At 42.4% G+C, this 23,744-nt stretch overlaps 1 protein-coding gene across 1 annotated transcript in view; it reads right to left on the reverse strand.

Annotated features, from left to right (window-relative positions):
* Nucleotides 1-5,787: 5,787 nt before the first annotated feature.
* Stom (stomatin) overlaps nucleotides 5,788-23,744 on the reverse strand; it is a 29,165-nt gene continuing 11,208 nt past the window's right edge. The window contains exons 2-7 of the mRNA XM_046451870.2: nucleotides 21,249-21,352; nucleotides 20,025-20,097; nucleotides 18,999-19,081; nucleotides 14,437-14,640; nucleotides 13,401-13,535; nucleotides 5,788-7,810 (exon numbers count right to left, since the gene is read on the reverse strand). Of these exons, the coding sequence (XP_046307826.1) occupies nucleotides 7,616-7,810; nucleotides 13,401-13,535; nucleotides 14,437-14,640; nucleotides 18,999-19,081; nucleotides 20,025-20,097; nucleotides 21,249-21,352 (794 nt within the window). The 3' untranslated portion in view covers nucleotides 5,788-7,615. The remainder of the gene's footprint in view (nucleotides 7,811-13,400; nucleotides 13,536-14,436; nucleotides 14,641-18,998; nucleotides 19,082-20,024; nucleotides 20,098-21,248; nucleotides 21,353-23,744) is intronic.

A 23,744-nucleotide genomic window follows, 5' to 3' on the forward strand; every position in this document is an offset into this window, starting at 1 on the left:
CTTCGCATGCCTTACCTGTTCTCCTCGTGCAACAGCCCTGCACACCTGATAGCAATAGTGTCTTCCTGCCTGTGACCCTCGTAATTTGGAGAAATGCACAGAGAGGCACCTTGCATGTGCTTGGGAACCAGTAGATGAGCTACATGCACCCTGGGTGCTAATCCTGGTCCTCCAAGAAGCAGATGCTGATATGAGATGAGATGAGCTCAGACTGTACTGGGGAAAATGCCTCGCAGGAAGACTGGGAGGGCCATCAGACCCGGATGCAAGTACGACCTAGGTGGAGAAGGAGAGCAGGCCGGCAGAAGCATCCTTCCTGACCATCAGGAAGGTTGAGCAAAGCTTTCAAGCAGTCCTGAGCCACAGTCCTATTTTTGCTGTTTTTGATTGTAGCTAACTATACATAGCAAAATATATATCCCTTCAGCCATTTGTAAGTGTACAATTCAGTGATATTATCCACTATGTAACTCAGAGTAGCTATCACACTATCTTTTTCATACCCAAATCTTTTTCATAATCCTCAACATATGTAATGTAACTTGCACATTAATTAAATGATAATTCTTCATCCGCCCCCCACCCCCGCAACCCCAGGAAATCTCTGTCCTACTTTGTCTCTGAAGTTGCCCACTCTGTGGAGTCACGTGATAGCTGTTGTCTGTGTTGGACTTGTTTCATTTAGAATAGCATTTTCAAAATTCATCTGTGTTAGAGCATGTACCAGCATTTCATTCCTTTATCTGGCAGGATAATATTCCATTGTACGTATACGCCACATCTTGTTTATTCACACATCCACTAATGGACACATGGGTTGCGTCCACACTTTGGCTGTTGTGTTAATGCTGTTGTGAACATAAGTGTACAAATATCGGTTTCATTCAAAGTGTTGTGGGCCAGAGTCAAAGTCAGCCAAGGAAGGAGTTGCATGTCTCTCATAAGCAGGTGTGTCTTATGTCCCCACTGAGTTCTGCCATCAAGGGGCATGACCTTGAGGCAGCTGTGGGGTAGCCTAGAGCCCTTAGTTACATTCCCTCATAGAAACTGGGCAAGGTGCATCATCATAGCTGTCACACCCTGTGACATCTTTCTGGATCTTTCTCTCCACTGCTGGTTCCCACAGGTTTATTCTGCTGTCCCAGAGCTGTTTGGAGAAATCTCTGCTGCTGCAGCTACCATCCTAGGAGCTGTCCCTGGTTGTGCCCAAGTTTGCAGGCTTTGGGACGTAGGGGAGGGATTCCTCAGTGCCCTGTGTGATCTCTTGGGTTTGAATCTCTGTTCATGCTCAGGGTGTCAGAGGTCCCTCTTCAACATTTTCATGAACTGCCTCAAAATCTTTTCCTTGTGGACATTACAAACCAGTCCAAGGAACCTGCTGAAGGGAAGAGCCCATTCCCTCTCCTCCTTCATCTGGACTCTTCTCACCAAGTTTCCCCCTCTTGTTCCATGCTACTCCCTCCACCCTGTCCCAATCCAAGTTATGTAGTGAAGCTCTTTTATGTGAGACTGTAGAAGACAGACACCAGTGTGAGGGTGATGTGATGAGAAGAGAGAGAGAGAGAGAGAGAGTGTGTGTTTACACTGTTGTTTCCAAAGCTGGTTGGGCCCTGAAATTATCCAGGGAGCTTTTTAAAAGCATGAGTTCCCATGAGCCCTACCTCCTGAGATTCTGATTCATCACAGAAATGACGAGGGTAGTGGAGAAGGAATTTTCCGGGTGAAACATGGGGGATGGGTAAGTCCTCTCGGGCAGAGGGTGCAGCAGGGACACTGGCAGGAAGCCAGGAAGGAGAATGGTGTGCTCAGGGGCAGACAGCGGATATGGCTGGATAGAAGCTGGGTGGTGCCAGTCTTTGGAGCTGAGCCACTTGTGGGCAGGGCCCTTGAATGCCACATGGATGGGTTTGGACTTGATCCTATGATGTCTGCTACCCGCAAAAAGTTGCTTTCAAGTGGTCAAAGCAAGCAATCAACTTAACACTTGGAACACAATCAACAGTTACCAGCTGAAGCTTCTAGGAATTCATTAGAGGCAAGTGGAGACCTGTTGGACAAAGCCAGTTTACTTCCTGGGAATTCATGGGAGGTTACTGGAGGTGGACCTTCCTGGCAGTTGTTTTGGTCTACACGGTGGTGCAGGATGTGGCTGTGACTTCTAGGGAGAACTGTGCAAAGCCCTGAGAGGAAATTGCCTGGGGCCACTGGATTGCTCTGACTTCCTAGTTTTCCTTCAAGGGCAAAAGAATGAAATCAGTAACAGTTTCACTTCAGCCATATATTTTCTCTTCCTAATACTTTTAGATTTTAGCTGTCCTACAACTGAGATTTCACCATCACATTAGATGGTCCCACAACTGAGAAGCCGCAGTGAAACTAGAACTAGATGCCAAAATGGCATCTCTTATTAGAGATAGGCCAGGATCTTGAAGGATCCTGGGTGGGATCTTGGGCAATTCAGTTCAACAGATACTTACTTTGTACTTATTTTGTGCAAGCCATTAGAAATTAATTAAAAATTCTCCTCTGAGCTGGGGGTGTAGATCAGTGATAGATTCATATTTAGCAGCATGAGGTTTCAATCCTTAGCATCAATTTTTTTTTTCTGAACTTCCAATTCTCCATTTGCAAAATGGTAATGTTGTATTCATCTGTTACCTCCTGAGAGGCGATATACTTTTGTGGGCAATAGCTGGGCTTGGCATCAGGGTTCCAATTCCAGCTCCACCACTTCTTAGCAATGCAATCTTAAGCTCTTTAGTTTCCTTAGATGCAAAATGGGAATGAGAACAGTGTCTAGCCTCTGAGAATTTTTATAAAGATACAGGAGGCAACACTTGACACAATATATGACCAGAGTAAGTGCTCAAAAATGAAAAATTTAAAAAGCGTTGTCCATGGTATACATTTATGGAGGTAAAGGCCCTGGGTGCTGTGGGCCAAATAGATGTATTAGGCTGAGAGCAATGGGAACCAACTCAAACCAAATCAAACCCTGAGCACACTGCAGTGCTCACACATGTGACAGTCCAGGGTTTAGGGGGCCTTTGTGGTTGACTCAAACCAAAGGGTCTGGGATTCCTGTTGATTCTCCTGGCTCTGCCATCCCCAGTCTGGTAGTGAAATATCTGGCTCTGCACACATGCATGGCAATGCCCAGAGGAAAAGCAAAAGGATGTTTCTAGAATTTTTCCTAGAAAGGGAAGAGGAAGGAACCCCTCCCAAATTCACAAGAGTCCATATTGGGTCACATGACCTACGGTAGGCCAGGAGTGAGGAGTTATCCATGGGCTAAATCATCCCAGCTGCTAGGGGTGAACTCCTCTTGGGAGGTAAGAGCTCTAAGGGGGCGAGGGGACAACTCAACAAAGTCGTGGCTCCCAGGAAGGAGGAAGAGGTAGACAACTATTTTAGTGGAGACGTTTTGGATCCTGATGCTGAAAATAAAGAATATTATTGGTAGTGAATCCTTATAGTCTTGTGGCATCTTGTAATTTTCAGGGGGTTTAATTTATAGCCATTTTTTTTTCTCTAGGAATGTTTTGGGAAACTTCCTAGCCACTCTTGTTACTAAACCTCTAGAACTTTTAAAAAAAACTTTTTAAGATGCTGGAGGTCTAATTCAGGGGCCTCAAGCATGCTGGGCAAGCATTCCACACTGAGCTAAGTCCCCACCCCCAACACCTCGGTTTTAACAGCGGTTTCAGTGTCCTCTCTCGCCCATGTCTTCTCTTCTGGCTGTGGAGTAGTTTGAAAAGGGCTGAATTTTATTAACAAGTCCAATTCCTTTCTTAGCATGATCTGAGACTGGATCTGCTGTGGGCCTGCTGTTATCAGCATCATTGTATGAGATGGTCACAAATAACCTCAGCGAATCCAGGGGTTTCCCATAGCCTGGGAAATGGGATCATGCAGAAAGCTTGGCAATCTATTCATAGGGTTCCTTTAGCCTTCTTGGTTTCGGTGAAGTAAGAGCAATTCAGCCAGCTGTATAGCTTTGAAGTTAGGACCTTAGAGATGATCTAGTCCAGTGGTACCAAAGTCTTTGAGTAGATATTGGTAGTGGGGTCAGTGTTCCCCATTAAGTGTACAAATTTGAATGTGCATTCTCTGCATGCACTTTCCAAAGATGAAGCTCTGCAACTTTCAACAGATTCTTGTGTGTGTGTGTGTGTGTGTGTGTGTGTGTGTGTGGTGCTGGGGATTGAACCCACCCATGGCCTTGTGCATGTAAGGCAAGCAGTCTACAAACTGAGCTATGTCCCCAGCCCGTCCAACACATTGTTAAAAGGTCTGACACCCAAACAGGTGGACTGCAGTCTCCTTTTACAGGTGAGGAAAATGAGGCCGAGAAGGGATGTGACTCCTCTCGGGTCACATTGCAAGCTGTACCGGATGGTTAATAAACCATGCCAGAATTCTGAGGTGTCTCCATGATTTGAAAAATATGATTCAAATTTTATCTTTCAAGTGGTAATAAGAATCACTGATACTTAGAAGCAAAACAGAGAAATGAGTTGAGTACAGAGGCTGATTTAAGATTATAACTCTTGCATAACTCTGATTTACTTTACAGGGTTATAAATGTGCATTTAAGAATTTAACCTGGTAAAAGGTAATTTAAATCTTTTGCTAGCATATAGTTTCCTTTGAAAAAAGGGGCTTGCTGCTAAGAAGAAGTTTGAAAACCATTGATGAGTAGGAAGGACTCCAAGTTCACTCTTAACTATCTGACCTCGGGAGGACCTGGTGCCATGGGCATCACAAGATATAATGTACTGCCAAGGCTGCATAAGCTCAAAGTCCACAGAACCCTGATTTCCTTCCGCTCAGGCCAGTGATTTGTTAACACACTCTGGTTATAAACACCCACTCAACTACCCTCATTTGTACCGAACTTTGGCTAGATCAGACGACCCCAAAGTAAAGTTTAAGGCTTGCTTGGGCATGACAGTTTTGAAAAACTTGTGATCTACATAAAAAACAACCGTAGTGTAATGCGTGTAAAAGGGATGGAGGTAAGCAGCGAGGATATGTTAAGACACCTTAGGAAGTTTTGGCATTGAAGAGGTTTGAATGCCAGCTCTGTTCCTTACCATCCATGTGACTTTGGCTAAGTTTTTACCTTTGAGCCGCAATGTCCTCATCTACAAAGTGGGGATAACAAAGTATTTCATGAAACTGTTTTGAGAATATATATACAAATACTTGACAGGGCCAGATGATTGGTGTTTGGTGCTGTACAAATGGTAGGTCACCATTCACTCGCGATAGTTCTTCAAAGGTCAAATGTTGCAAGTGAAACCCATTGGTTTTATGTCATTATTATTATTATTTTTGGTATTGGGGATTGAACTCAGGGGCACTCAACCACGAACCACATTCCCAACCCTATTTTTGTAATTTTATTCAGAGACAGGGTCTCATTGAGTTGCTAAGTGCCTCACCATTGCTGAGGCTGGCTTTGAACTCACGATCCTCGTGACTCAGCCTCCCAAGATGCTGGGATTACAGGCCTGTGCCTGGTTTATGTCATTATTTTAAGTAGAAGTAGGTCTGTGTGATTATCTGAGTGACAGTAAGAAGCGGGTTCCTATCCCAGTTGGAAGAAGGCAAGGGGAGATGAAGCTGGATGAAGCTCTGTGGGGGTTATGTGGTTCTCAAACTCCTCAGGGAGAGTGTGGCCAAGGCAGACAGTCAGCACCTGGGAGATCTGATGGGACACTTCGGAAAAATGAAATACACATATACTAAGTAGGGATGGAAATAGACTCTCACCCAGAGAAAACAAGTTCAACTGCACACACTTTATTATGTACATTTTTGGGAGGGGAGGCCGTGTGGAAAGATCCCTTGCACCAGGGCTCTCATCCCCCAGAGCTACCTATATGCTCCCCATCCCTGCCATGTAGCCTAATGGGCTAGGAATACACAAAGATGAAAAGCGAAGGTCATTTTGTATCTGCAGAAAGGGAAAGTCATGGAACCAAGAGCACTGTTGCTCTTCATCTGAGAAGACAGTCTCATCAGGATTTGGGGTTTCTTGGTCCTCAGTGGCCAAGGGTGAGCCCCGTCACAAAACAAACAATGCCATCATTCAAAATTCAAAATATAAATGCAATTCGAGTACCGAGCTGAAAGGCTGCCTAGGCTTCTAACATAGCTTGGAACCTGGATAGCTGCGTTCAAGGCTTTCTTAAAAATAAGCTTGGAAATGGGGTGTAGGGGAAGTGACATCCACAGGCTGGGACCATCAGAGGGCTTTTAGCTAGGGGCAGGAATCAAGAGTGGTGCCGGGAAAGGAAACTGTTATTTTTAGACTTCTGTAGGTGAATTTAGAGCCTCAGAGAGGAAGTGTCGCAAATGTCACCAGATAGCTGTCCAGGCCAGGTTGCTCAAATTTATAGGCACTTGCAAAATGGAAGGAGCTTCCTGATGTTACAGACTAAGAAACCGTGGTCCAAAGGGGCTGACCCCTTCCTCTTTCAGCATAGGCATATGTGATTGAGAAAGTAACAACGAGGCAAACGAAAATCTCACATCTATCTTGACATCCAAAGCTTAACAGGGTCTGCCCCAGATCATTGGGAATTACATGCCCAATATATGGTGAACTCCTTGTACAGCTAAATGAATGGGATTGGTAATCAGAATATTTCACAGAGTACCACAGTTAACAGCATGCAGACAGGAAAATATAATAGTTTTCTGAAGACATTTATGAAAAAGTCTCTTAGCCCTTGGTGATTCAAATGCGTATATAACAATTGTTCATAGAACTTAGAGAAAACTTTTATTAAAAAAATCAGAACTATTCAAAACCTGATATATGAAAATAGGCAAAAGTCAGAAAAAACACATTTGTTTTTATGATCATATCGTTTTTATGATCACTATTCAGCTGGCTTGAAGGAGACCACGGAGGAATCATTTACTCATGAAGGAGGCTCAAAGAAGTTAAAAATGTATCTACTATTTTCAAAGGGACTGCCCAATAGTGACTTTAAAAAATCGTTTTCACTGATCTTGACCACTTCCTCAAACTCTGGCAGTTGTAGACAAGAAAATACCTACCATCCAATGAGCATCATTTTGAAATATAGTCTGGGTTCAGAAAGTAAATGGACATTAGGAAAAATGTCCTTAAAAGATTCCCTAGAAGTAAGGCACATGCGGCCCAGAGGGGCTGGTTATAGCACAAGGACATCACTTTCTGCAAATCATGTATCCGCCAGGGGTATCAGGTGGCAGTCCTGAACTATGCTCTCGCCTCTGGCCTGCTGTTGAGAGAGGGTGCAGAACTACTCAACAGAAGTGGAAAGAAGGACTTCACCTACTACAGACCAACTTACAAATGCAAACTCTTAAATATTTAAAACAGTAGATTATCTTATAAATCACCAATCTTTCTCAGTATTTATAAGCTATCAATTCTTTCATCTACTTTTATGATCACTATACGTTCTAAGAACCCCATATTCCACATACATATAGAAAAGGAAAGAGGGAGGATAATCAAGGCTCCCTGCCCTACTCTTTGTGAGCTGAAGGCTAATTTGGTCCCCTACTTCATCCTTGGCAGCACAGAGCTCACCTCTGCACTGACCTAGGTGGCTCAGCGTTTTGCCCCCATGATGCCTTGCAGCATATCTATGGGCAGAGGGAAGACAATAGTCGAATTTTTCTCCGCAGCAATGGTGGTCAGTGTCTGAAGGTACCGGAGCTGAAGGGCTGCAGGAGACTCGGTGATAACCATAGACGCTTCTTTCAGAGCTCTGGATGCATTCATTTCTCCCTCAGCTGCAATAACCTATGGAGGAGGGAGGAGAGGTCAGCCTGGAAATCCCCAGGTGCTGTCATGCAGCCATCTTCAAACTGGGGTACCTTAGGTGGTACCCCAAACTGCCCAGGAGTATGCCAGAATAGTTCCAAGGAAATCAACCCCAAGATTTCTAGATACTCAGTTTCTAGATTTGGTTTCCTAACTGATTTGCCTGAGGCTGTGCCTGGCTCAAGACACTCTCTTTTACCAGGGACAAGTCACAATACTGTGTGGGGGTTGAGAAGGTGAGCGAAGGTGAGGACTGAATACAAATCCTCTGGCAGTCAGACAGCTTTCCAATGCTTTGATTTCAAAGAAAGAAAAGAGAATCTTACTGAACTGCAAACTGATAGATCATTAAAAAGTAAAAATATATTTTGACGAAAGATTGCTCTACGACTTTTTACCACACAAATTCAATTTTTTTTGAGCACAAATTCTTAGTGCTCAAAGGGAGCACTAAGAATTACACGATGTTACTTCAAACAAAACTTTACTTCTCATAAGTTTTCCTAGTTCTTATGTTTGTAAAACTAAAAAAGGGAATAAAATTGATGCTGAATTGTCATATTCTAGCAATGGTTAATAGCTATACACATAGTTATGGTTTAATTCCTCATTTGTTGCATTTAAGAGAACCATTTCTAGTAAAAAAAAAAGTTTCTTATTTAGGAGAAACTCTGAAACATTTGTAGAATCTTATTTATAATCATAGGAAAAATTTTAAAATTAATTCTAACATATACTAAATGTGTCACAATACGGTAGTAAAATATACTAGGGAAAGAATATCTGGGGAGGTGGAATGGAAATATAAGATCAAGAAGAAAAAGACACAATATACCTGATGTTAAAAAGGGTATTATCCACATATTTTTAAATAGGGGATTGAGTCATTATGTTGCTTAAATTTCATAGGATACATTTATAAGAATGATGTTAACAGTTTCACTTTAAAATGTCAATTTTTACAACATGCCAGAAATTAGATGCTTGGCAAGTACCTACATTGAAGATAAAAATTTTTACATGCAATTTGAAGTGGAATATATAACTTTCAAATTCTTTAAGGGTTTATATGGGCAAAAATATTTGCAGATCACTGGATGGTGGAGAGAACAGGGGTTTTGGAGGGAGCTAAAGATACTTAAGCTAAAATCCCAAATCTAACACTTACTAGTCGTATGTTCTCAGGGATTATTTTACATCCTGAATCTCAGTTTGTTATTCTTTTTTTTGGTGGGGGTTGGGATTGGGGATTCAACCCAGGAGCACTCAACCACTGAGCCACATCCCCAGCCCTATTTTGTATTTTATTTAGAGGCAGGGTGAGTGCCTCACTGTTGCTGAGACTGGCTTTGAACTTGGGATCCTCCTGCCTCAGCCTCCTGAGATGCTGGGATTACAGGCGTGTGCCACCTTACCTGGCTCAGCTTCTTGTTCTTAAAACAAGACACAACTTATTCATAGGACCCGTGTGAGGAAGAAAGAAGGCATATAAAGGGTTACATGAATGAGTGGAAATTGCTACAAAAGAATGGCAAGTGACAAGCCAAGACCTGATCTTTGAATCCAACTATGCTTTAATGCACACAAGATTTAGAATCTAAATCAAGGCTGCTAATTTCAATTCATAAGTCCTAGAAGAGGAAAAGGTACAAAAATACCATAATTATCAAGATTAAAATTGCAGTTTCACCATGTTGTCCCACAGGGATCTCAAAATACATACTTCATAGTATTTTGTGATTGTCAGAATGGCAGCAATGCTCTTGTGCCCAGGGAGATTTCATTTGCTTATACAGAAAACTTTGGGGGCCTTCTAGGTATTAGTGAGCGCCTGCAGGAGCTGGGGATGAAGGGCAGCAACACTGGCTTCCTACAGCTCCTGGTCAAGTAGGGGACATAGAGCTGGGACAGACCTTTTCCTTCTAGTGTGATAAATGCTGACAAAACCGTGACAAGCTGAACACTGTGAGGAAGAGGTGAACAGGGCCAGGGCTCCCAGGGCAGTGAAGGCCAAGGTGTTTGGTCTCCGTTCTGTAGATGAGTAAACTCATCAGTTCTAGCTGGAAAACACTGAGGGGTGCTGAATTTAGAAAGGAGGAGATTGGGAGCCGTTAGTGGAACTGCTTTAGAGGGGTCGGTGGGATTCATTGGTGTTGGGGACTGGGGACAAGTTGGACTGGGGAGTGATGGGAGTGGGAAACAACAGTACTTAGAGGCTGACTGGGCATGGGGAGGGAGCGGACAGGGGCTGAGTCCCAAGTTTTGAGGTTTTGGTTGCACTGGAAGTGCCATTAACAGAGAGACAAGGGATAGTACTTAGTGAGAGAAGGGATGCAATTTGCAGGATAAAAACCTTATCAAGGCAAACCATTGTGTCCTAGCTAGCTCTAGAAGAAGGGGCGAGTGCCAGACACACTCAAAGAGAGCTATGTAACTGTACTCCAAGGCAAGCCTTACAGAGGCCTGCATAGGAACAGCAGGCTCTGATTTTTTTTTTCCATATCATCTCATATGTCCAATTAGGCACTTTTTTTCCTCTGGACATGGACCAACTGCAAAGATATCTCATTTCCCACCACCAATCAATACACAATCTCTTGGCCGGGAAGCCAGACCACCAGGATGGGCACACATTTTGTTTGCAGAAAAGCTGCTCTAAGCAAGCTGCCAAAGACGTGAACATAACACCGCAGGCTTTGTCTAGATACAGGCTGAGTACACTCTGTTCAGCAAAGCAAGCTCCTTGTGGGTGTGTGCGGCTTTTGCTAAGCATGCAGTAACTGCACATCAATCAATACTCTACGTTCACAGATCATCATTTTATTTGTTTTTGTGGTGCTGGGGATGGAACCCAGAGCCTTGTGCACGCTAGGCAAGTACTCTAACACTGAGCTTCACTGCCAGCCACACAGATCTGATGTTTTATTTATTTATTTTTTTTTAAAGAGAGAGAGAATTTTAATATTTATTTGTTAGTCCTCGGAGTACACAACATCTTTATTTGTATGTGGTGCTGAGGATCGAACCCGGGCCGCATGCATGCCAGGCGAGCGCACTACCGCTTGAGCCAAATCCCCAGCCCAGATCTGACGTTTTAAATAGTAACCTTTTCACATGCGTGAGACTGGCATTGTTTGTACCCTTCCTGAGACCAGGTGGGCTGGTCAGAGGGAAGGGAAGAGAAAAAAGATCTTGTTTGGTTTTGCCCTCCATTCTTTCAATAGACCACTAACCCTAGAAATATGAGCTGGACAGCACGTGCCAGGCATTTTTTCTGAGAGCTATCAAAAGAAGGAAGGGAGCATGAAGCACGGTAGATGCTACATTCTGAGTATAGGTCTAAAAACTTTAAAAAGAGGTTTGACTAATGTGCAGTGCAATGTGTAGAAAATCGGTCCTCTTTTGTGTCTGGCTGCTTCTCCTCAAATTATGTCATGAGCAGTTACACATTCATCTTCTACTACATTGTTCTTTCATGTGACTAAACCACAATTTATCTCTTCACCTAGCAAGGGACATTTGGGTAGTTTCTAGTTTGTGTCAACGAGGCAGTGCTACAGTGAATCTCCCAGTGCCTGCCTTTTGGGAAACAGAATGAATGAAAGCATTTTCATGAGATACATACTTACCAGGGGAGCTATAGGCTCACAGGTTGGTATGTAAACTTTCGGTTTGGATAGATGCTACCATACTCTTTTCCACACTGCTTGGACCAACAGACACTCTCCTGAGCAGCGAATTTCCAGTTCTTCTCCTGCCACTTTTGGTCCCTTTCTTACTTTTTTTTTCCCCACCCAAGCCATTCTGGTGGCTATCTAGGGTGGCATCTGCCTATAATTTGAATCTGCATTTCTCTGATGGCTAATTAACTTCAGGAAATTTTCTCTGACTTTTCATCTATAGGTTCTCCTAACCCCTCTCTCTGTTCCTCTGCAATTTATTTGTTGAAGAAATGATAACCCCCTATTTTCCATGAGAACATGAATTTATGCCCATGGCTTCTATTTTTGTTTTGACAATGATGGCAAACAAATTTCATTTTTAGGGCTAACTCCTAGCAGTTGAGGGTTGTTACTTAGACTGTTACAGAAGGATTCTGAGGTCAAGCTTAGTGGAAACCGTACAGTACTTAATTACTGGCATAGGAACAAGGGTGTGTGTGTGTGCACAACTGGGTGAGGTATGTGTCACTTTTGGAAGACAGTTTCTGAGGATTCTTCAAGTGCTGACAGTCTATGTAGTCTGTGTAGGAAAGTACATTATTTAATATGGTTTAGAAAAGGGGCTTTTGATTAATGACAGATTCTAGTAAAAGCAATTCCTGATTTTCAGAATAATTAGACACTAATAGGGAACATTTGATAACATTGTAATAAATATAATTAGTCTTTTAAAAGGGACAGGTGTGTGTGTGTGCACGCGCGTGCACATGTATGGATTGAACCCAGGGCCTTGTGCATGCTAGGCAAGCTCTCTATCACTTAGCTACATCCCCAATCCTTTTTAAATTTTTCATTTTATTTTCGAGACAGGGTCTCACTAAGTTTCCCAGACAAGCGTCAAATTTGTGAGCCCCTGCCTCAGTCTCCCAAGGAGCTGGGATCATGATGTGTGCTGCCAGCAGGCTTGGCTAGAAGTGACAATTTTGAAAGAAGACACTTGAGGATTCTGAAGTATCTTCAGGTTATTATCATGAACACTGACGATCACATTAGGAAAACCTAAAAATTATGATTAATAGAATATTCTGGAGGCAGCATGTCAAATGGGGTACTTTTCTATTTGGTACTAAGAAATTATAGTGACCAATTTATCATTTAAAGGGCATCCTAAGAGAAGAAAAGGTCAGGGTTCTGTGGCAGAGTGGGGCTGTGGGGCCATGTTAGTATATGACTTTGCCCTTTGGCCAAAGTTGGACTGAAGAGAATCTTTCTTCTGCACATGTGCAATCAGGACTGGTTGGCCTCCTTTACTGGTCACCTGTGAATGCAGGTGAATCTTGGAGTCAGATGTCCTCCCCACACAGTAGTTCCAGAGGGATGTGGCTCAGAAATGGGATGACCAGCTCCCTTTAGTGTTAGCGCCTTCTGGTTCCTGCATCAGGTTTTGGTGAGGCCTGACTCTACTTCCTATCTTGGGGTTTGGTGAGATATTCCTATATTGTTATACATTGATGTCTCAAAGGCAAGGTGGTGACATAAAGAAAGGAGAAAGAGCAAATGTCAGAGAAAGGAAAGAAGAGGAAGAGGTAATAGGAAGAAGGAAGAAGGTCCTGAAAAGAGAAAGAGTGAAAGAGAAGACAGAATAAGTGAGGAATGGATGACAACAAATTGACATGATGCCCATCTGCTCTCAAACTGTCAATCCGCCCTTGACAGTGGGCTGAATAAAGTTGGAATAAAGAATAAAGTTGGGGCTCACTGTCATGAAAGAATGAGCTGACTCTAATGGAATGATATGCCCATCAGGTATTAAGGGAAAAGGGCAAGGTACAGGGCACTATGAACCCTGTGACCCTGCTTCATAAAACAAACAAGCCAATAATGCAACAACCCAATCAAAACATTACCTTGGCTCGAGCCTCCCGGGACGCTTCTGCCTCGGCAGCCATAGCTCTCTGGAGCTGCACGGGCAGCTTCACATCCTTAATTTCCACACGTTCCACCTTTATTCCCCAGTCGTCGGTGGCATCGTCCAGAGTACACTGTCAGGAGGAGAGAAGGCAAGTAAGAGTGGTCAGCCCAGCCCAGACGGCTGCACCCACTGGGATGTGGAGCAGATAAGGTGCTGGGGGAGTGGCAGAGGAAGGGTTAACCTGCAGTGGAAGGAATATGCTGGGGAGGGACTGGGTCACTGGAGAACTGACCCTGACTTGGCTGCTAATAAGCTAATGCAGGGCTTGGCGTGCTTCTTCTAGCAGGGCCGCGCAAGATTCGCTTCTTTGCAGTCTGGTCACAACTGTTCAACCCGCTGCTACAGGTCAATGGCAGCCATGGGAATACACAAGGGAATGCACGTGGCTGTATTCCAATGAAACTTTACTTTCAGAAACAGGTGGCCAGGCTGGGGGCTATACATATGACCCTAAGCTCATGTGTAAACCATATTACTTCTTTGTGTTTCACTTTCCTCCTTTAAAAAGGCAGAAATGAAACCATATTATTTCATAAGGTTGTGGAGAGTATCAAATGAGATTTGACCCACAATGAAGTCTGCACAAATAGTAAGAATTCAGACTTTTAACTCTTTACTTAACATCTACTACTCAAGAAGATTGGGAAACAGGCACGAGAGACTTCTTGGGACTCACACACAGAATAAAGCTTCAAAACCTGCCTGCCTTGCAGGACAACCTCTGAACTATTATGCTTAAATAAAAAGGTTAATGCTGATACTGGAAAAAAGAAATACAAAAGTATACGTATAAAAACGACACTTGTGTCGGGGTGTTATGAACCCATGAACTCTAAGTGTGAAAAGCATCTCCTTCCATCAAGCCTGAGGAACCTTACTATGAAGGTAAAAAAAAAAAAAAAAGGCCAGATTCTCACACAACCACCAGCGCTTTGCTTCGGTTTCCAGTCTCTAGCGGGTGCATTCCTTACCTGCATGTTGTGTGCAATTTCTTCTCTGTCAGAGAGGATCTGAGAAAGGTTCTTGGTGCCCAGAACATTCCTGAGAGTAGTTTGTGCCAAAAGACGGGTGGCTGAGTCTGCATTGGTGATATTTGCCACAGCCAGGGTGGCATTCTGAACACGGTAATAGACCACCCCATCCACACTGATGGTCACCGAATCCTTTGTGAGGATCTGCAAGATGAGGGAAGCAATTCTACATCTGTCAACCAACCATTTCCTAATTGTAAGAAATGTTATCTATAGAGCATGGTAGAATGCTAGCTGATTTTCTTTAATAAAGTATCAGAAAGTTATCTTCAGAAACTTAATAAAACACACTCATTTATTCATTAAGTCCATTAACTCCTTCAGTCAGTCAACATACTTTGAGATGCCACACAACAGCAGGAACCAGATTAGGCATAAAGGTATGAAAAAACTTGGCCACTACTTTTAAGGCTGTGGGGGAATCAAGGAGGCTTTAAGAGATGAGATGGGAACTTATTCACACAGGGGTGAAAACTCAACTGAATCCACACATACTTTGTGATGCCAGAAATCATACCCACATCTTATAAGAACAAGCCTGAGAACTCCACATTATTCTCTGCATTTTTTAAAAGCCATCTTTCAAGGAAGATTGACTCTCAGAAGGAATAAATAAATGGAATGAATAAAAATGTTCTGAGAGTGGAGCAGCAGGGGTTCAAGGCAGAGAGAATCATGTGTGAAAAGACACAGAGGCAGGAGGGAGCCAAGTTCCAATGAACCACAAGTAGCACAGCCTAACTGGAACAAAAGTGCATGAGGAATGTTTATAGGGCAAGGTCAGGGAAAGAGTATATTCACAGCCAGACACGGTGGTGCAAGCCTGTAATCCCAGCAACTGGGGAGGTTGAGGCAGGAGGATTGCAAGTTAAAGGCCAGCCTCAGCAACTTAGTGAGACCCTGTCTCAAAATAAAAAGAGCTGGGGGTGCAGGTAAGTACAGAGTGCCCCTGGGTTCAATCCCCAGTACATCAAAAACAACAAAACATATGTCTAGATTTACAGCATGATACATAAAAATGCTTAACACGGCAGAACTCTGTTTTGAACTAAAATGTTTTCTGAGTGAGAGGCACCAGGAAAACCTCTCTGGGATTCAGTTTCCTCACTTATATAGTGAAGACTAATAACAGTACCTGCTTCCGAAGATCATTCTTTGAATTAGTTCGTTAATCCATTTACGTGCTAAGAATAGTGCCTGACACGTGACAAGAGCTATCTTTATTATTATTTTTTTCCTCTTAAATAATGATGTTAACTGAATTAGGTAAAACGCCGACCTTGTTAGCTGTAAGAAGTTAAATAATGAGGAAAAAAGCCATTTCAATTTGTTTGGAATTCATCCCCAATACAGCAGGTTGACTTAAGATAGTTCAGCTTATTTATGAGGTTCAAAATCAATAGGTGTTTAGTAGAAACTGAAATTCAAATTTTGAATTCTGTCCAGCAATATGCAGTGTCATGTGAGTCTCTTATGACCCTGGGGAGCAGCAGTGAGCTGCAGCTCTCCGTTGGCCCAGGACCATGAGGCAAAACACCTGATGACTCCCTGTAGCATAGGGGTTACTATGTGGCTCAGTAGGGTGGATGTCTTAAGTGCACAATATTTTCAACTTGTTTATCGGGATAAAACTGGGTCATGTAAAGAAGCACCTGTATCTATGCAAAAATGGTCTTGCAACTTCATCCCTAATTCAGTTATCTCTGACACAAATGCTTCAATGGCTCCCTACCACCTTCAAGACAAAGTCCTTTGACATCTGGCCCTATAATACCTCTCTGCTCCCTGCTCCTGCACACTTCATATCAGGCCACATGTGGGTTCCCTGCATACGCCAAGTTTGTGTCCCAAGACTTTTATGCTAGTACTGTCCTCTGCTTGGCTGTCCTCTGCTCTGTCCTTCACAAAGAGACTGGCATGTTTCTAGTCATCATTCAAGTGTCCCTCTCTGTGCAACTTCCCAGCCCCACCTGCCAGAGTCAGCACCCTCCCCTGCACATCCGCTGCACTGTGCTGGAGTAACATTGTTTAATGGTCCCTCCACTTCTATATTAGACTGTGCATTTCTTGGGGGAGGTTTTTCTTTGTATCTCCAGCACTGACAGAGCGCTTGATACATGGCAGGTGGTCAGGAAGTGGGAGATGAACCAAATTGAAATGTGGTCTCCGGAAGAATGACGGGTGAAAAGCACAGGCGTGAAGTCCAAGCCCTGGACTGTGCTTCCAGCTCTGTGTATCTGCCCCCGCCCCCACCCAGGTGACCATTAGCAGTACTTTAAGCCTCTGACCTAGACATCCCTCTGTGGGGCTAATAATAACTGCCCTATTTTACCCAAATTTCTGTTAAGATCAAATAAGGGGCTGGGTTTGGAGCTCAGGGGTTGGGCACTTGATTGGCATGTGTGAGGCTGGGTTCGATCTTCAGCACCACATAAAAATATAAATAAAATAAAGATATTGTGTTGGGGGGGTGGGGGCTGGGGTTGTGGCTCAGTGGTAAAGTGCTCACCTAGCACATGCGAGGCCCTGGGTTCGATCCTCAGCACCACATAAAAATAACTAAATAAAGATATTGCGTCCAACTAAAAAATAAGTATTTTAAAGATATTGTGTCCATCTACAACTAAAAAAAATATTTAAAAAAATTTTTTTAAAAAGAACAAAAAGAAAGACATTTGTGAACAAAGCCCTTTCGAAACTGCAAAAGAGCTGTGTAAATAGAAGGTAATTACAATCATGTTGCTATGTAGCTGTTTGGCCCTGCCAAGCATCAAAGCAGTCATCTTTTTTTTTTTTTTCTGTAATCTAAAAATACCTATAACTTGGAAGAGAAATGAGGGATTTCAGTATATTACCATCTTGTGTCAAAATTATTTCCCATGATGTGATGGGAAAATGAGTGTCACTCCTAAACAGATTCCTGCCACTTCGACTCTGCCACAGCTGCTCTCAAAGCAGCAGCTTCTCGACTGACTGTTTATGGCAGGCAGAGTGTTTATCTTCCTTCACAGTAAGTTCACAGGGGATCAGCAAAAGGAGAGCTTGCCAAGTTCCAATCCACTCTGGCTCAGCAGCCTGCAGGGAGGAGAGAGCAGCTGGAAGGCAGAAGCTCCCAGCAACCCAGCCAGATGCCTGCACTGTTTACAGAGGAAAATGCCAGAATTCCCAGCAACCCTGGAAGGGGCTCCTTCTGAGAGTCAATCTTTCTTGAAAGATGGCTAAAAAAAAAAAAAAAAATGCAGAGAATAATGTGGAGTTCTCAGGCTTGTTCTTATAAGATGTGGGTAAAAATGATTTCTGGCTTCATGAAGTATGTGTGGATTAAAAAGTCTGACCTCACCAACTATGTGGATCAGTACCAACAAGGGAGTCCCTGAGTGGGTTTCTACCTTTTGTGACAAGAGAAGGCAATGTGGCCAGGCTCTGTCATCATGCTAAGGATCTGGCCTGTGGCCAGGAAACACAGACAGTATCATTCCATCCCTCTCTTCACCAGGTTCACAGGTTTTTTGTCTGCAGTGGTGACGGTGCCTCCTGAGACATGGGTCCCAGGACAGCCATCGCTTCCCCAAGGCCAAGGTGGAGCTAATGTAGAATGCATTTAGCCCTGGACATGGAATCTGAAGGGCTGGAGTTCAGTCCTCATTCTGCCCTCTGTTCTGAGGGATTCCTTTGTCTCACTGCAACTATATTCTTTCTAGGGATTCTGTTGTGAGTGTCAACTGTGACAATATTTGGAAAGTAGTAAAAAAAAAAAAAAGCACAAAATAACTACCAATATATCTAAAATGCCAAGTGAGTACTTCTCATTATTTGGCTTCTAACCAATTTATCTAGAATAAAGTCAAGAACCTTAAAAAGGAAAAATATTGGGGCTGGGGTTGTAGCTCAGTGGTAGAATATTTTCCTAGCATGCATAGGTCCTGGGTTTGATTTCCAGTATCACAAATGCATACACAAAAGAATGATGAACCAGGGCTGGGATTATGGCTCAGTGGTAGAGCACCTGCCTAGCATTATGAGGCACTGGGTTTGATTCTCAGTACCCGCATATAAATAAATGAATAAAATAAAGGTCCATCAACATTTAAAAATAAAATTAAAAAAATATTGAACTAAATAGGATTCTCTACCTGAAACCTATACAGAATTGTGGTAGTAAAATCATGACAAGAATGGTGGTTTTAAGCAATACACTTCCATTATCATTACACTGTTTTTTAATAATAATAGCAAGCAACATATAGTGTTTGCTATTTATTGGATGCTGTCCTAAGCACTTCACATATACTATCTCATTAGCTTTCACCATAACCCTATAAAGTGGACCCTACTATTATAACCTTCATTTTATAGATGAGGAAACTGAGACATAGAAATTAAAGATCTTGCTCAAGATCACGGAGGTGGAAAAGGGGAAGACAGGACTGAAAGCACATGCCTCTCAGTAGAAAGCACATTTCCACTGATCCCTCATTTAGCCACACAGAAGACAGCCTCACCTCCTGAGGAGGAATGTCAAAGGAGATGGTTCTCATGTCTACTTTGATGAAGCTGTCCGTGCAGGGCAGAATAAAAAACAGACCTGCAAGAAAGATGCACAGAGCATCAGACACCCAAACCTTGGCAGCTCCTTCCTCCGTTCAATTCTGATTGAATCAACCTCATCAATGGAAGCCACCAGACCATCTTAGTGCATGAGCCAGAAGCCTGACTCCTCTTGCTTACTGCCCACTCTGATTGTCCCCACTAGGGCTCTATACCACTGCTGCTGCACCTCTTCCTTCACTTGGATCAGTGTGATTGCTCCCAAAGCCACCTTTCTCTCCTACAACCCATTTCCTAAGCTGCAAGCAGAGTGCTCTTTCCTAGGATACAAACCTTGCCCCATCCGTGCTCCTGCCTGACCTGCTTGGGCTCACCTACTCAGCCAGGTCCCTTCTCTTCATCCCCTGCACTCTGACAGGACTGAGCTGGAGTACTTCCTCCCTACACTGCTACACACTTGTTGCTATTTCTGCTGGGAACAGTCAACACCTTCATGTGCCTGAGACTCAGCCAAGCTGTCACCCCAGAAAGCATGGTGTCACCTATTCCTAGTTTGGGGCAGTCAATCTCCTCTGAGTTTCTGTCTTCTCAGGCCTCTGTGTAGCTACTTGATCATAGTATTTATCATGTAAAATGTACTACCTGTTTCCTTCTTGGTGTCCCACTGCTAGATAATAAAATCCTTGAGGGGAGGGACCATGTTCTAGCCTCCCTTAAATTCCCAGAGCCTAGAATACACAGGAGCACTGTCAACATCTGCCAAAGGAATAACTAAAAGTCTTTGGTAGAATTCTCTGCTCAGACGTCCATAGCTATAGCTATTCTGGCTCAATATAATCTTATCAGCTCCAATGGGAAGGGGAACAATAGACTGGCTCTAGAACCGCCGCTACTGAAAGGCAACTTCTGCTCCCTTAGAAATCACATCAGTAAAAAGAACTACAGTCTCCAGAAAAGCAACCCAGAATCCCGGTACTAACCAGGTCCTTTGGCTCCTCCTTGTAAAATACGACCCAGTCTAAAGATGATGGCTCTTTCGTATTCTTTTATAATCTGGAATAAAAACACGGATGATAATTTAACATGAGGAGTGCAAACATTTATATGCATAGCTTCTTAAATATATTTTTGTTCTAAAAAGGTTAGACGCTTCATTATTTCTTCCTCTATATCCAGATGATGTCTATAAATAATATGTTCAATGTTGTCCAATGCTCTCCAAGCATATCCATTTACTATTTTTGACTGATTATAAAAACAATAGACACTCATTGTATAAATTTGGAAAGTACAGAATAACATATGGAAATAAATTCATTACCTTACTCTTTAGTCATAAATATTATTATTCAATTACTCATTTATTCAGAAAAAGAACTTATTATTTTTCTTCCAATACCTTTGTTTTAATTAATTAATTTTTTTCCAGTGCTAGGTGCTTTACCACTGAGCTACATTAATGTAGCTTTTAATTTTTTTGTTCTTAAGGCAGGATCTTCCTAAATTGCTGAGGGTGGCCTTCAACTTGTAATCCTCTTGCCTCAGTCTCCCAAATATCTGGGATTATAGGGCTGTGTCATTGAACCCAACACTCTGATACTTTTAATTATAATAATACATTTATCTGAGAATGCTTGGAGCCTATGTTATATTTTTAGGATTATGTAAATGAAAATCATTTATCCAAGAATTAACAACTTTGTAGAAAAAAAAAACAACAGCATGAGAGCACTTTACCATGTGTCATGCTCTGCAGTAAGTAAGTTTGGCACACTAGTTCATTTAATTGTCACACCTGCAGAGTAGATACTGTTATTTCTCCCATTTTACAAGTGAAGAAACATGGCAAATATTTCCAAATGTTTCCCTTTCCTATATATGAAACAGTTTCTGATTACAAAAGGCAATGTGTGCCTCACATGGTAAACAGCAGAGCCAGCAGTCAAACACCGCCCCCACAACTCTGGAGAACTTGTTCTCAAAGGCCACCTCAAACCCCTGACCCAGAATTTCACCCCCTGCTCCCCACCATGGCATGGGGAATGGCACCCAAGGCCTCCTGCATGACAGGCAAGCACTTGACCATGGAACTACATCCCAAGCCCTGGCCCAGAAAATTTTTAATGATGATCCACACAGACAAAGCAGGCTTACATAGGTAGGAGTTTAACCCCTTTGCTGATGTGAGTGAAATGTTCTTTTACCTTTATGCACATCCATATTGATATGGGAAAAGTTATAAGCGTGAACAGGAATGAGACAGCCACCAAAATCCATCCACAAGGTCCAAGGCCTGTACTGGGGCTATCTGTTGAAAACAATAACCGAGCAGCTCTTATCACTGTTATCAGCCTGATCACCCCCAGCTTTGTCCCTGCTATTCACTGAACCTCATGTGCTTGGCCTTCTGCCAACTGCTTCACACGAACTTTGAACTTTCCCTGCTCAATTCCCATTCACCTCTGAAATGCAGGTATGTTACCTTCCCTGGTCTACTTACCACCAATACTTCCCCACATTACTCGTTACTTTCTCCAGCAAACATTTATTAAGAACCTCCTATTTCCTCTGCCCTGTGCTTGGTACTAAAGCAATAACAATAAATAAAACTCGGGCTGGGGATGTGGCTCAAGCGGTAGCGCACTCGCCTGGCATGCGCTGGGGCCCTGGGTTCCATCCTCAGCACCACATACAAACAAAGATGTTGTGTCTGCCAAATACTAAAAAATAAATATTAAAATTCTCTCTCTCTCTCTCAAAAACAAAAACAAAAACAAAAAAACTCAGTCCCAGCTCCCAAAAAGGATCAAGTACAGTGGGGAAGAAAGAAAGAATTAATTATAATCCTAGGGAGTATGTATAGAGTATCTGTTAGGAATATCTTGAAAACACAGAACAGGGCCACGCACAATACAGGTGACAGTGGAGTGGGATGGTGGGGACAATGGGAGCTGCTGTCTGTCTGAGGGTTTCCTAAAGAAAGGAAAAGTATGGAAAAAAAGGAAGAAGGAAAAAAAAGGGAACTTTAGTCCAGGGTATAGCATGATTCAAGGTGAAAACCATTACATATGAGAAAAATTGTGCAGAACTTCCTTTTAAAAATGACACCAGCAAAATATGTCACTGGGTCTATGAATCATCATTTATTATCCATATCCTAATCTTCACAAAGGTTGCTTCTGATTCCTAACTACTCAAAATAAGGCTGTAATGAGCATTTTCCTACACAGCCTTCTGCCCACATTTCAAACTGTTTCCCTTCTCTGTGTGTGAAAGAGGGTATCTGTCTGGTTCCAGAGAGTAACATACACCCTACTGCAAAAAAATTCAGAAAAATAATAGTGAGAAAAGATACTCAAAATCCAGGGATAAGAAATGCTCTGGTGGATTCTTCTAAACCTTTTCCTTGTACATACAACAATATTTTAAAACCAAATAAAATCTGTAAGCTACTTTTCTCTTCTTTTGTTATGTTCTTTTACCTGCTTCTTTAGTCTCTGTAGCTGTTTTGTACTTTTCCTGTTTTTGTTTTAATTCTTTATCAAAGTTACACTTGCATAAAATTTAAAAAGTCAAACATTCTATAAGATAAATGAAAAAAGGCCATCCCTGCTTGCCTCTTCCCATTTCTTCCATCTCAAAAGTAATTGCTCTTTTGGCTAAGTATTTTAGTATTTACCTTCATGCTTTTAAATAATGTGTGTGTGTGTGTGTTTTTAGTACTTTGTGCTTTTACAGTTTTTTAAAAGTATTTTTTTAGGTGTAGATGGACACAATACCTTTATTTTATTTGTTTACTTTACATGGTGCTGAGGATCGAACCCAGTAACTCACACATACTAGGCAAGTGCTCTACTGCTGAGTACAACCCCGGCCCCTGCTTTTTCAGTTTTAAGAATTATAGACATTATGATTGCTGTATGTATATAGGTAACTCTATGACCAGTGTGATTCTGCAATCTGTACAATTAGAAAAATGAGAAATTATACCCCAATGATTCAAATGTATGAATTGCCAAGATCATTGTAATGTCATGTGTAGCTAATAATAAAAAAAAAATTTTAAAAAAAAAGAATTATCTATTAATTTTCCTCTATGGAGAAACATTTAGTTCTTTTCCTTCTCCCTCCCCCATATGCACATACTTACTCCTCCAGCATAAGTACATCATCATTTTGGTTAGATGTATATAAAATGTTACATTACCATGAATATGCAAATGCTATTCAAAGCTAACTCAAGACAGTATAGATAATCAGCTTTCTTTTTTTAAATATCTTTATTTATTTACTTTTATGTGGTGCTGAGGATGGAACCCAGTGCCTCACATGTGCTTGCTAGGCAAGCGCTCTGACACTGAGCCACAACCCCAGTCCCTGATACTTACCTTTCTTTTCCTGTACAACTTTTTATTTTTACTTTTTGTAATGTTTGGTTTTCCCTTTGCTTAGTCTTCTATGTACTTTTCCCTGTCCAACCTCAAGCCCTTCATCCTTGTCTGAATCTCCTTCCGAAACAGTCAGGTAGTCTACTGATATCTTCTTCTGAAGGAAGTCTCTGGGAGCCTGGTGCGGACTCCTCTCTTCAGGTCTATACAGTCATCATTCTGTGACTGCTCTGCGCTGTCATTCTGGGAATTCACCATTGCCTCTTGTGTTGGGTTTTCTATTTCCTCCATCTAGTGTCTTCCTGATTTTCA

Source organism: Marmota monax, unplaced genomic scaffold (genome assembly GCF_021218885.2).
Source record: "Marmota monax isolate L192 unplaced genomic scaffold, Marmota_monax_Labrador192_F-V1.1 WCK01_AAM20220418_F8-fsc00020, whole genome shotgun sequence".
In the NCBI taxonomy this organism is placed as follows: domain Eukaryota; kingdom Metazoa; phylum Chordata; class Mammalia; order Rodentia; family Sciuridae; genus Marmota; species Marmota monax.